The sequence below is a fragment of the Phyllostomus discolor genome, chromosome 4 (assembly GCF_004126475.2).
Source record: "Phyllostomus discolor isolate MPI-MPIP mPhyDis1 chromosome 4, mPhyDis1.pri.v3, whole genome shotgun sequence".
NCBI classification, from domain to species: domain Eukaryota; kingdom Metazoa; phylum Chordata; class Mammalia; order Chiroptera; family Phyllostomidae; genus Phyllostomus; species Phyllostomus discolor.
Window position 1 is genome coordinate 187,771,055 of NC_040906.2, and position 12,496 is coordinate 187,783,550.

Consider the following 12,496-nt stretch of genomic DNA (forward strand, 5'->3'; position numbering starts at 1 on the left):
GCATCGTGTACATCTGCCCTGGCAGTGCCGCACACATGGCAGAGTCACAGCAGTTCCCCATCGCCGAGCCATTTCTGTGATGGGTTTAGGTATGAATGACGCAAAATATGCAATGATAAGGATTCAGAGAAACATCAAGATGTGGTTAAAAAGAAACAATGGATCTTCTTTTCCCAGCAAATTCCAGTTTTGTTTCTCTTACAAGACTGTGGCCACTGCACGCCCTTGTGCGAGACTGCTCTGTGACCGGCCATCTTTCCGCTCACTGCGTGCATTGTTGTTTCTGCTCTGTCTGGATTCCGCCGCTGGCAGTGAACCTCGGGGCCAGGAGCCGTGTCTTGTTAGTGCACCGTCATACACAGCGCCCAGTACTTAATAACTGCTTTTGAATGAATGGTGATAACAGTAGGTAAGAACTGAGTGCTTACTACCTGCAAAGCATGGCAGTAAGCACCTCTGAGTAGGCTGTTTTTCCCATTTCAGATGAGGAAACAGACTTGGAGAGGTTAATCAATCTGCCCAAGGTCAAAAGGTGGTAAGTTTTGCTCCAGGCCTGTGTGTTTAGACTCTTGCTACCTAAATGGACAACGAAGCTAACCATCTTACCAGCACCCCTGTGGAGAGGGGCTTCCCATTCATCCCTCCCGGTACCACCTGGACAAGGAGTGGGATAGTGTCAGCTCAGCTGTAGAGCTTTGTGAAAGATCTCTGGGCACCACCCCAGACCAATAAAGACCACTTTCTCTGAGGGGGTGGCATCAATATTTTTAAAAAGTATCGTCATTTTAACGTGAAGCTGGGTGTAGAAGCATCAGCCCAGATTCATGCCAAGGCCTTTCAAGTAAAGCCTTTCATGAAACTCGGGCCATAATGGAACTGCCTTCTTTTGCGACTCAGACCCAAATGCTGCCTGGGAAGTGTTACGAACGATGCAGGAACAGGGGGACTCGATCCCAAGGGAAGTGCAGAGTGAAGGTTCCCCCCCCCCCCCGAAAGACTATCATTAAAGAGTTCATCAAACAGGGGTAGCTTGGTTCTATACACAGTCTAAAAGAGGCACTTAACCATAAGTACTGGGGAGATGAACTGTGGCTTAACAAAGAAGTTACCCCGTATTTCGGTATGAGTGAAATGACATGTCATTTAATTTACACTCTGCCCCCTTCGAAATTTCCCATCAGGATTGGGAAGTCAAAACAAAACAAAACAGATGCAGCTATGTTGTTGCAAATATCAAATGGCAAAGTACTGGTGAGAGCTTTCTGGATAATCTAATGCCACATAAAATACAACGTAGCTGGGTTTTCACACAGAAATAACGATGGCTCCTGTTTCATCAAGCACTGTTACACCTGGGGCAGGTGACCAGGTCTGTATTCTTTTTATCTTGCATAATAAAGTATCCTTTATATTCAAGTAACTGTATCTCACTGATCCATCTAGGAACTTTTATCCTATTAAGATGGGCAGGCTTCTAAAATATAATATTCAGCTTCAGATGCTTCCCTCTGCATGAGAACTACAACTGAGGCGAGAGAAAATGCAGTGTTCTCTGGGGCCGGGGGAGGGGTGTTCTTGTGGCCCCTTGAGATGCACAGTTGTCACCCAAGGAGACTCAGGGCTCTGAGGACAATGCGCTGACTTTCTTTTATTTTCTTTTTCCTTTGCCCTCTGTTGCCCTGAGGAAAGACTTGGGTACCAGTTGTTCTTCGATTACTTGGATAGAAGACAGATTCCTTTTAATGTTATAGCTGAATAAACAACTAGAAATTTGACACAGTAATTTAGCTAGTTTGTTAAAACAAAATGAGAATTCTTTAGAATTTATCAAAACAGTAGGTTGAGTCTTTTTCCCTTTTTAGAGTAAATACGACACAATGGATAGCTTTAGAACAAGCTAACTTTACTATGATTCGGGCATGTGCAACTGGTACAGTTCAGTAGTAACGAAAATGACTCAAACCAATGTACTCTAGGCGAGAAACTTAAGTTACAAAATATAGTCAATATTACAATTAACACAGATAAGTAAAAACCATTGCTCTCAGATTTTGCATATTTAAAAAACAAACTATACAATAATTGAAATTAGGCATTTCTACTCAAATTGTCAGGGCACATGACAAACATACAGAGGCCTGAAAAGCTGGGGTCACATCTTGGCTTTGTCCCAGTGATGCACAATCACGTGAAATGTTACATCTGGTTCGCGTGAAACAAACATTTGGCTGAAGTGCAGTAGCTGCTGAGTTCAGAACATTTCCATTAAAATGTTTAGAGTAAAATAATCCTCAACATCCTAGTATTTAGGATTATTTTGAGAGTCTTTACAAAGAGTCCTTATGAACTGTAGAAACAGAAGCATCTAGAAAGTTTCAGTGTACTTTGTCTATTTTTTTTAACACGAGTAAACAAATACTGGATTTAAAGTGCTGCTTCTTTCTCCTCTCCCTTGGATCCTTCTTCCCTTAAGATCGGTTCTGGGTCGGCGGTCGGAGTCCCCAGAGAAGGCTGGACACAGGCTGAGTGGCAGTCAGGTCTGCTTGTCTGTCTGTCTGTCTCGAAAGTCCGTGATGGCCCTCCACAGTGTGCACAGCATCCCGCCCCTGCGGAAGACACAAGAACACGGTCATGGGAACGCTGCCTTCGAAACGTTGCCCTTGAACCAGAAAAGGGCTGCTGAGCTTTCAGCTGCCGGGATCAGAACGTGAGGACGCCAAAGTCGTCTTGGTCACTGTGTGTCTTTTTGTATACACCTTCTCATCATCCCTCCTGCCTTTCCTGTCCACTCCCACAATCCACCAGGTCCCAAAGCAAAAAAGATCTTCAGCACTTCTGGAATGTCTTTATGGAGGCTGGTGCGAAAAAGTTATGTATATGCTTGGCCTGATGGAAAAAAAATTATTATGGGGAAACTGTATCAGATTATACCAGGTATTCTGATGGCAAATTAGTGCCCCAACCTATTTCCAAGTATGCCACAATTTGTTTGAAATTAGGACGTTTGTTTAAGGCAGCTGTAGAATAACTTCATGGTCTTGATCTGATATACTGTCAAAAATATTATTCCAGTTGATTTGCATTACTAACATTGGAGTGATTGGAGTTATTATTGGAGTTCTCAACAATAGTCTGCTCCAACCAACTCAGTTTACTCAGAGCAGCTGAGAACCAGAGAGGGTGGCCAGAACTGCTGAGCCAGTGAGGGCTGCTCAGGGACCCAGCCGGGGCAAGGAACCCAGACTTCTATCTTTTTTAAAGATATTATTTATTTTTAGAGAGAGACGGGAGGAGAGGGGAGGGGAGGGGAGGGAGAGTGGGAGATAAATGCCAGTATGCAGGAGAAACATCAGCTGGTGGCCTCTCACAGGCCCCCAGCTGGGGACCCGGCCTGCAACCCAGGCATATGCCCTGACAGGGTGCAGGCCGGCGCTCAGTCCACGGGCCACACCAGCCAGGGGGCCCAGACTGCTGGACCTCAGCCCAGCGCTCTTGCCTTCGTGACCACTGAACAGAAACGAAAGTGGTACCTTAGCCTCAGGCATTTTAGGTCATCGCGTGTAACGTAGTAGAGAACATCCACTAGTGAGTAATCCTCAGCCAGAAACTGCGGAGAAAGTAAAATACGCATAAAAGTTACAAGTTGTATATACCTTTAACAGCAAACTCCACCTGCAATGTAAACACTGGCAATAATTAAAAGTGAATCTAAACCTATTAAAAACATAATCTTCTGGAGTTACTAGGGGAAAGCTCCCTCCTATTAAGAATAATTATTAAGAGAGACACCCATGACTTCTAAACGCACAGGGAGTCTAAGCTACACGGGGTTTCCACCCGGTCCTCCAGGGAGCAGGCAGGACTCACTCGCAACCGCGTCTGCGGCACGTAAAGTGACGTCTGTCTCTACTGTCGCTTCGGCGCTCTCCGGCTTTCCCATGCAGGGAAGGAGTGTTCCTGAAAGGCGCTCTTACCCTTAGTTTCTGAACTTAGTTTTCATGCCTCATAAAAGGTACTTTCAAGTAATTATTAGAAAACCAGAGTCCTGAATTTAAACTGAAGCTCTTAATTTTAATTCCAGAAAGGGGGCAATGATTTAGAGGCTTATCAGTTACTCCTTAATTGTGATTTGAGTCTCAGTTCAAGACATACTTTGGAGAATTTGGTCACATGCATTATTTTCCATAGGCAAGAGCTGTTTAAATGTATGTAGCAGTAACTTGTTACCTACAGATTTCTAAGGAGACGCTCCATTTTAGTGGTCCAATGAATTATCAAGTAAAAAGAAAAGACATCTTTATTCTTACTTGTAAATTTTAAATGTAAAGCAAATTTAAAATTTTATATTTAAAAGCTATTTTTAAAATTTAAATATAAAACTGAAATCAGTGTAAGGCTGTATTAAGAAGCCCTTTCTATAAAATAACAAAAAATAACCTCTAACTGTGTATCTGTGCACATATACGTAATCTTAAAACAGAAACAAATGCTATTCGTTCTGATTACGCAAGATAGTAAGGAACGAGAGGAATTGGGTTATTACAGATATAATATGGTTTGTATACAAAGTGTTCCTGCTATAAGTTCACTAACTAGATCTATTTTAAAGAGCCAGTGGAGTCTAATAATCTCGCAAGAGAATTGAAAAGTTAACAACCTTTTAAAGAATTAGAAACAGAAACCCTTTTGAGTTTAGTGCTGTCTTGATTTTTCCGCTCTTATTTTCAATTCGAAAATATAAAATGCCCAGGGGTCCTGGGCCACAAAGATGACTGTCTCGGCACCCTCCGCACCACGACGCTGGAAAGGCTTCCCCTTCCTGTCTGCCCACCCACAGCACACCTTCAGGTGGCCTAGTTTATTCCTGCACATTCCTCGAGGCTTCAGCTCAGCCACCACCTCCTCCAGGGACCTTCCCCAACCGTAACACGTGAGAACCTTGCCTTCACAGGATCTGGAAGGCCATGAACTTTCACCTGGGGAATTACCTGACTGTGGCCTGCCTACCCTCGTCTGTAGGCTCAGGGGGGCCTGAGGTGCTCTCTGGTGTGCCCCTGCGCCTGGCCCATGGTGGGCGCTCACCTCCAGGAGGTGGAAGAACGCCTGCCCCGCAGGCTGCTTTCCTTACCTGACTGACAGTGTCCTCGTCAGCCCCGCTGTCCCGGAGCCAGTCGGTGAGCTCCGAGTCTCGGGTACTTGTGCTGGAAGCTGAGCAGCGTGCAGGCAATCCGGGGACAGCTAGAGGAGAAGTGGGGGAAGGGGAGGCCGTTCTTAGCTTCACCTGAGAGAGGTCCTCTGAGACCCCCCCAGTCAACAGACGTTTATTAATACTTTAAAAGATTTTGCTCTAAAAATTAACAGAAACAATTAAGATGGGCAGTATGAACTATAAATAAAATGCTTCAAGAGTGCTTAATCTACTAGTAAATGGAGAGTCAGAAGCAATAATGTGATACTTCCACCTTTTACTTGCATTTCAATTTTAGTTTCTTAGAATACACTTGGTGCAGTAAAATTGTACTGTGTTTTTCATACAACAAAGACCAGTGTAATCAGCAGAGAACCAGATAATTATAATAATCTTCTTCTGTTTATCATAATATGAAAAAAAACTAGAATACACACAATACAAATGCAAAAATGACAAAAACAGTATAATTTTATTCCAGTAATCTCATTTGTGAAATCTTTAAAAGGAAATAAAGGCATAAAAGTGGAGAACCCTATTTACCTCAATAATATGTAATCTTAGGAAAAGATGACTATGAAGCATCTTATTTTTACTGCCCTTATAAGAAATGATGGTTTGCTACAATTAAGAGTTGTATATTTTAAAAGACAAAAAAGAAAAAATATATAAAAAGAAAAACCAAACAGTTGGATATTTTTAAAAAGCAATGTGTTTGTGCGTATGGTTGTGGTACAAGTGACAGATGCCAGCTCAGCCATGAGATAAAGCTGCCTGTGGGCTCTCAGCTGCTCGTGGCAGCCTGGTTGAACAGTTTTAAAGTTTCCTGCTTATTCACCTATTGGTTGGGACTTAAGCTTCAGGTGTTTAATTTCTTGGTCTTTTTCTTCAATAGCGTGATGAAGGAGCGCTTGTAATTCTTTCTCTTTCTGAATCAATGCTTCCAGTAACCTGCAGGAGAAAAGTGCATTGGTTGACCACCTCATGAAGGCGGAGCAGCCAGCGACCCTCCAGACCTGGGCTTCCCCCACTCCCAGGGGCAGCGGCACCCTGGGGCTTCCATGCGGTGCAGGTTCCCAGCCGGCGGTTCTGCGGCGAGGTCGGCGTTATCGCGGTTCAGCCTCGTACTTCCTACCTAACTCTGACAGATTACTTCGCACGGTCTCGGCTTCAGTTTTCTCTTTTCAAAAAAGGTAAAAGGAAAACTTCCTGAAAGAATTACTGTGAGCTTTAAACGAGACAATGTAGCTAAAGTGCTGGCCTTTCATAAGAGCTCTTCTGTTCCCAGTCGCAGCCTCAGGCCCTGGAAAAGAGCCCCCCCCCCCCCCCAACCACCTGGGACTCGGGAGGGGCTCCTTCCCGGGCCCGGCTCCGGCCCCGCCCCCACAGGACACAGAGGTGTGTGGCTCTCCCGCAGGAGAGAGGATCCCTGTGGAGCAGGCAGCAGAGGCAAGATAAAAGGAAAGCACAGAGGCAGCCAGAGAAGGCGTGAGGAAGACAGGCTATTTAAAGACAGCTACTGTGAGCAGTGCCCAATTAGGCAGATTAAAGACTGAAAGCCAGGGGGAAGCCGAGGATTAAGGGAGATTTTTGTCTACTCCAATGGGGATGATGATATTCAAAGAAATGGATAGCAAGCTCAGTATGAATTTTACCTTGGCAATTATTTGGTCTGGTATATATTTTTGTCTTCCTTGCTAATCTACATGTATGGAATAGTAATGGCATAGTCTTATTGTTTGCTCAAAGAACACTGTGGAACTTTCTAGAATTTAACCTATGCAAATCTAGACTGCATTAAATCCTTTTTATCTTTAAAAGCCAGAACCTAACATTGGAGGCAAAGTACTGACAGGCTACCTCATTTGTCCCAAGTCCATCTCTCAAAACTATTTATTTTAAGGGCATATCCATTCTATCAGTTTTAGTTTTGTCTTCGGTACTATTAGGAAAATCCTTAGAAACCAAGGCACTTGCCTGCCTCTCTGTTCCAGAAGTTTGCAAGGATCTGCCTTGAGGTCAAGTTTTTACCCTGGGTGGGGGTGAATAATTCCGGACAGAAAATCAGATAACCATTCAGCTCCTCCTGGGTAAGGTTTTAACTAACCATGTTATTGCCCCACGTTACTGTCCAAGCTCCTCGAGTGAGGTGAGTTACCGTAAACACTTTGTGTAAGCATACACTTAAGTGTAAGTAAACATATGTTCTAAAGCCATTTTGTTACTTTTCTCATTTAGTATTATTGATGACCTAATAATCAGGAGCTGGATAAACCTGATTACTTTCTTTGGTGATTATCCTAAATCAGTGATTCTCAACTGCTGTACTGCAAGAATTTTTAAAACACGCAGTTCCTGAGTATTTAGCCAGGGGCACTGACCTCTTCCCGTGGACTGACAAATTAAAAAATGACAATGGCCAACACAACAATAGCTGTCTGGTGAGAATGAATTGAAATTATACCTATTTATTTTTGTCAGATTGGTAAAAAAAATTTTTTTTGGTGTGCCACAGAATTTTGGTAATTACGTGTGTCATGAAATGAAAAAGATAAGCTTAACATTCCTAACACGGGGGCTACAACCTTTCCTAAAAACACACTAATGCTTTTCCTCAGTTTACTTTGCAATAAGTGAACTTCAATATATGAAGTATTTATTCACTGACAACTAGAAGGATCAGTGTAGACATGGCCATTCCCTTATTGCCACCGCTTAGTACGGGCACTGAAACAGCTGCCCTTTCTCTGGATTGTGTGTGAAAAGAGTGTTGTGCCCCGCCCCACTCTCTGGGAGTAACGGAGAAGCTGTGGGAGGTCGTCCTAGAAAAAGGAAAAGGAGGCTGATAATCTGTGAAATTTAGATTTCACAGACTTAAGCAAAACGCACAAACATGGGCTTCTGTGAAGAATGCAACTGTGTTGTAATGTAACAAAAATGTGGCAAATCCTCGTCTGTTCAACAGAGAGGGGAAGATGTGGGAAGCAGGTGCTCAGCCAGCTGACACCCTCAGAAAACGGTGGGAGGGGCTGGAAAGCAGCCCGTGGGGACTGCAGGTGGCAGAAGCATGGAGGACAGAGGGTGGGGGCAGGGTGGTGAGACAGTAACTCCGATGGCTAAGGAGAGAAGGAAAAGGCTGTATTTAATTTAGGAGAGGTGGGTTCTGTTGACATGAGCCAGGGTGTGTAGACAGAAGGTTTTAGGGCCTGAGAAGCAAACATACCAGCTCGTGGGTACATACAGTGGACTTAGTGTCTATATGATTCTGACTGGAAGCCGTGGGCAGAGTGGGGTGGGGTGGCTGAATCAAAACAGTAAGGAGTGAACTTTCGCTTCCAGAGATCAGAGAGGGTATAAAAGGCAACTCCACTCAGGGTCGGACCACAGAGTCCCCTCAAGGGGAGTGACTGAAGCTAACACCTGCTGTGACGGACAGAGGGTGGTAACTGGACTGCTACTCAAGAGGAGGAGGAAATGGGGGACACCAAGCCTTAGATGGGCATCTCAAAGGAGAAAAGACTCAAATTCCTTTCTGCTAAGCAGCAGAGATGGCAAGTTAAGAGCTGGGTTTCAAAGGGCAAGACTGGGATCTGGAAGTCAGAAAGCCACGTTCCCTTTACTCAGAAAGATTTCTGCACGCAAATCACAGAAGATACGTTTGGAGCCACTTATGCATGCAAACAAAATTCATACTCTTGAATATAGGATGCGCTTTGTACTACTTAAACGAAGCTTTGTATTCAAATTTGACCTTAGAAACCTAACTTATGACTAGAAATAAATATGTTACCTCCCTGGTGAACAATAGAATTTTCAACTAAGGTTTCTAAATATTTGAACAACTTTTATTGATTTACTCCAAAAAAAAAAAGTTTTCACTGTAAACCCAGAGTCATAAAGCCAGTTGCCCACATGTCAACTGCAGCCAGCACAGGAAGCTGTAAATCATGCAGATGCAGACCTTGAACCGGGCCAACATCTGTGAAGAACAGGAAATATTTACTCTTCACTTAATAACCTGACCCTGTAAGTTGTTACCTTACCACACTCTCAAAGAAAACTTAAGCTCCAGATATGACACAGCATATTAAAAATAAAACTGAATCATAAATGGTCAGTGGCTCATCATTTTAACGTTCTAAAATGCAAGCCACCATTAAAAAACTAATGGTGCGAGCTTTAGCACCATTAGTTTTACCTCCTCAAGAACAGAGAGCTTCCTCTCCTAAAAGAACGTGATATTCCAAATCCCGGGCTTTCAAGAACGCAGGCTCTTGGTCGGCCGGCCATTCAGCCATCTGTCGGATGGTACGCGCTGCTCTCAGCCTGTGTCTAAGGCTACGACAGGGTGACTCCGGAAGCCTCAGTGCACTTGGACACAGAGCAGGAGTTTGATCAAGGAAAAGGTGCCGAGGCGTGAATTGGTAGAAACAGAATACGTATCTGACAGAATAGACTAAGATAAGTCTCTCTCTCTTTTTTTTAGAAAGGCTTTAAATGGAGTACATGGACCATATTTTGTATTTTCTACAGACCAAACTTTAAAATAGACCCAAAACATATGCACTTATAAAAAAGAAACCTACCCATGTCAGAATAGGACTTACCTATTTGTTTCTATTTTCATTCTTCCAAGCTGTACATTCAGTGATCGGTGAGCACTCTGGGAATTGTGGGAAACAGTGGAACTGAGCGTGCTCACTCCGGAGGTAGCCACGGCATCTTCAATGATGGGACGAGGGCTTCGGACAATTCGATTTAAAGGCTGTTCCTCACGGTCATCTTCTGCATCCAAGTCTTCCTGATCTGCGGTGTCACTCTCGGATGCAAGGCCAAAATGGGGCCTCAGTTCTGTCAAGCATAACATCAACAGCAGTGTTAATGAAACATGACCAGCTGCCTTAATTCAGACACGAATGTCATCTGCCCTGCTGTCGCTAAGATTTGTGTTCCAAACTGCTTTTCCAAAAGTGAGGATGATTTCTGTGCATGAATTCAGGTTTGTTCTGCCAGTGAATTTGCAAAATTCAGTGGGTACATAAACTTAATGATCTAATTCAAACAGAAGAAATGTTCCCCCTGCACGTAAGATAAATGCTAGAATCAGGAAGGCAATCACTGTATTTTTTGGACTATAAGATGCACCCACCCCCAATTTGTGAGGAATAATGGTTGTTAATGCTGCTGTTGAGTTCTGTTTACATTTACATTGGTGAAATATTATGTTATTTATGTCATTAAATATTTTACCACATTTTTTGCTTCAAATTTTTTTTTCCTATTTTCCTCCTCTAAAACCTACGTGCATTACGGTCTGAAAATATGGTATATAAAAATTTGTTAAGGGTGTAAAAATTTGCTTATACAGGGCTAATTAATTTTTTAGATGATATAATACCTGGCAATTATTAGCTCAGAAATGAGGAAACAGATATAGAGATTATCTAAACAAATGTAAGTACACGGAATGCGTTTTGTCTCTAACAGTTAAAACGTAAGGGGATGGGAGGAGTCACCGAAATGGTACATAGACTTACATTCACTTTAGTGAGTGTCTTTGACTATCGGGTTGGTTTCTGGTGTGTGTCCGACCTGTTGACTAACCATCATGATTTAAAATGCAAAAGTTACAACTCTCCAACTTAAACAGACTACTATGACATGAGTTCATTTCATGCCACTTCAGAACTTGGATGATATCTATCTCCCCATAGGAAAAAAGCGACAAATTATGATTAGGTGTCAAACGTTCTAGAAAAAGGAATGACGTTCATAATTTAAGTGAAATCAGGGAAGCAGAGACCAGGGATCCTGACTCCCTGTGCTCGGGTATGTGCACCTTTCACGGGATCACAGAACCCAGAGAGAATGTAGAGAAGCCACAGAGATGCTCCCCAGAGAACAGCACACTCACCCGCATTTTGCCTCGATAGTCTGAGGACGCAGACACCCTGAAGCCCGTCCTGAGAGTCCATGCGCCACAGGGGAAGAGCCCCCGGGTGCGGGACAGGGCTCCAGAGGGAGCCACTCTGGCAAGGCAACCGAAGGCCCAGTCGTTGCCCAACCCTCTCCGTAACTCTTTCCCTACCTCACTGGACCTGTGCACGGTACCTTCCTCTAGGCGTCTGGCTGCTGCTTCTCTGCGTCGGAGCCTTTCTGCCTACTCCCTGCCTTTAAAGGCTGGAGCCTGGAATTCTACCTTTCACTTTGTTATGTTTCCACTTACTCTACATGGGTGAGCTCGTTACAATCTGTGCAGGTTAAATACTTGTAATGTGAGAACAACAAACTATATTTCTAGCCCTGATCCCATTACATCTAATGCCTCCTTGACAGTCCTGTTGGGCAGCACTTCAAATTCAACAACCAAAAAGGGAAGTCATCTTTTTTCATAAGAAAATGTAAGAGTGCCCTTCTTAGGGACAAGCTTATGTGCCAGCCCTGCCTCCCTTCATCTCTTTTTGTTTCTTTTTTTAAAAAAATTTTTGGGGTAAAAAGTGCATGACATAAAATTTATATTTTTACCATTTCTATGTGAACAAATTGTAGTGTTAGGTATCTGTACACTGTTGTTCAACCAGTCTCCAGAACTTTTTTATCTTACAAAACTGAAACTCTATACTCATTCAACAACTCCCTTTCCCCCTCCTCTCTGTCCTTGGCAACCACCATTCTACTTTTTGTTTCTATAAATTTGACTACAATAGATTCCTCATACAAGTAGAATCAGACAGTATTGTCCTTTTGAGATGGGCTTATTTCACTTAGCATAATGTCCTTAAGGTTCACGCATGTTGTAGTGTGTGTGTGTGTGTCAGAATTTCCTTCCTTTCAAGGCTGAGTAATATTCCACTGTATGGATGTACCACATCTTCTTTATCCATTCATCTGTCAATGGACACTTATATTGCTTCTAGCTCTTGGCTACTGTGGATAATGCTGCTACGAACTTGGGTGTACATGTAACACTTTGAGGTCCTGCTTTCAGTTCTTTTGGATATATACTCAGAACGGTAATTGCTGGATCATACGGTAAGTCTGTTTTCAAGTTTCTGAGGAGCCACTACTAGTTTCCACAGCGGTGCGTCACCTTACAGTCCCACTAACAGTGCACAAGGGTTCCACGTCCCCACATCCTTGCCCTTCACCGTTCAACATTAACCAAGCTCCACCTCTACTCTGCTTTCTGAATCATTTTCTCTTTCCAAAATTCCATTTCCTAGTTCACCTATAGTAGGAGTGACTCAAAATCAGGTGTTTTACCTTGGAAACCCAGCGTCTAGTAGAGGGGCTAAGACATATTAGTCT

The 12,496-nt window shown here is 43.3% G+C and overlaps 1 protein-coding gene and 1 long non-coding RNA gene across 3 annotated transcripts in view; one reads left to right on the forward strand and one right to left on the reverse strand.

Moving 5' to 3' along the window:
• The first annotated feature begins 265 nt into the window (after positions 1–265).
• On the forward strand, positions 266–758 carry LOC118500344. Its single transcript, XR_004902912.1, has 2 exons — positions 266–396; positions 484–758. It is a non-coding gene; the product is annotated as an uncharacterized LOC118500344 (long non-coding RNA).
• A 1,053-nt stretch (positions 759–1,811) lies between these two features.
• Positions 1,812–12,496, reverse strand: part of MAP3K5 (mitogen-activated protein kinase kinase kinase 5) — a 180,914-nt gene continuing 170,229 nt past the window's right edge. For both annotated transcript variants that reach the window (XM_028508900.2, XM_036024775.1), the window contains 5 exons: positions 9,796–10,039; positions 6,027–6,139; positions 5,129–5,238; positions 3,531–3,607; positions 1,812–2,606 (listed from right to left, as the gene is read on the reverse strand). In XM_028508900.2, the coding sequence (XP_028364701.1) occupies positions 2,534–2,606; positions 3,531–3,607; positions 5,129–5,238; positions 6,027–6,139; positions 9,796–10,039 (617 nt within the window). In that variant the 3' untranslated portion in view covers positions 1,812–2,533. The remainder of the gene's footprint in view (positions 2,607–3,530; positions 3,608–5,128; positions 5,239–6,026; positions 6,140–9,795; positions 10,040–12,496) is intronic.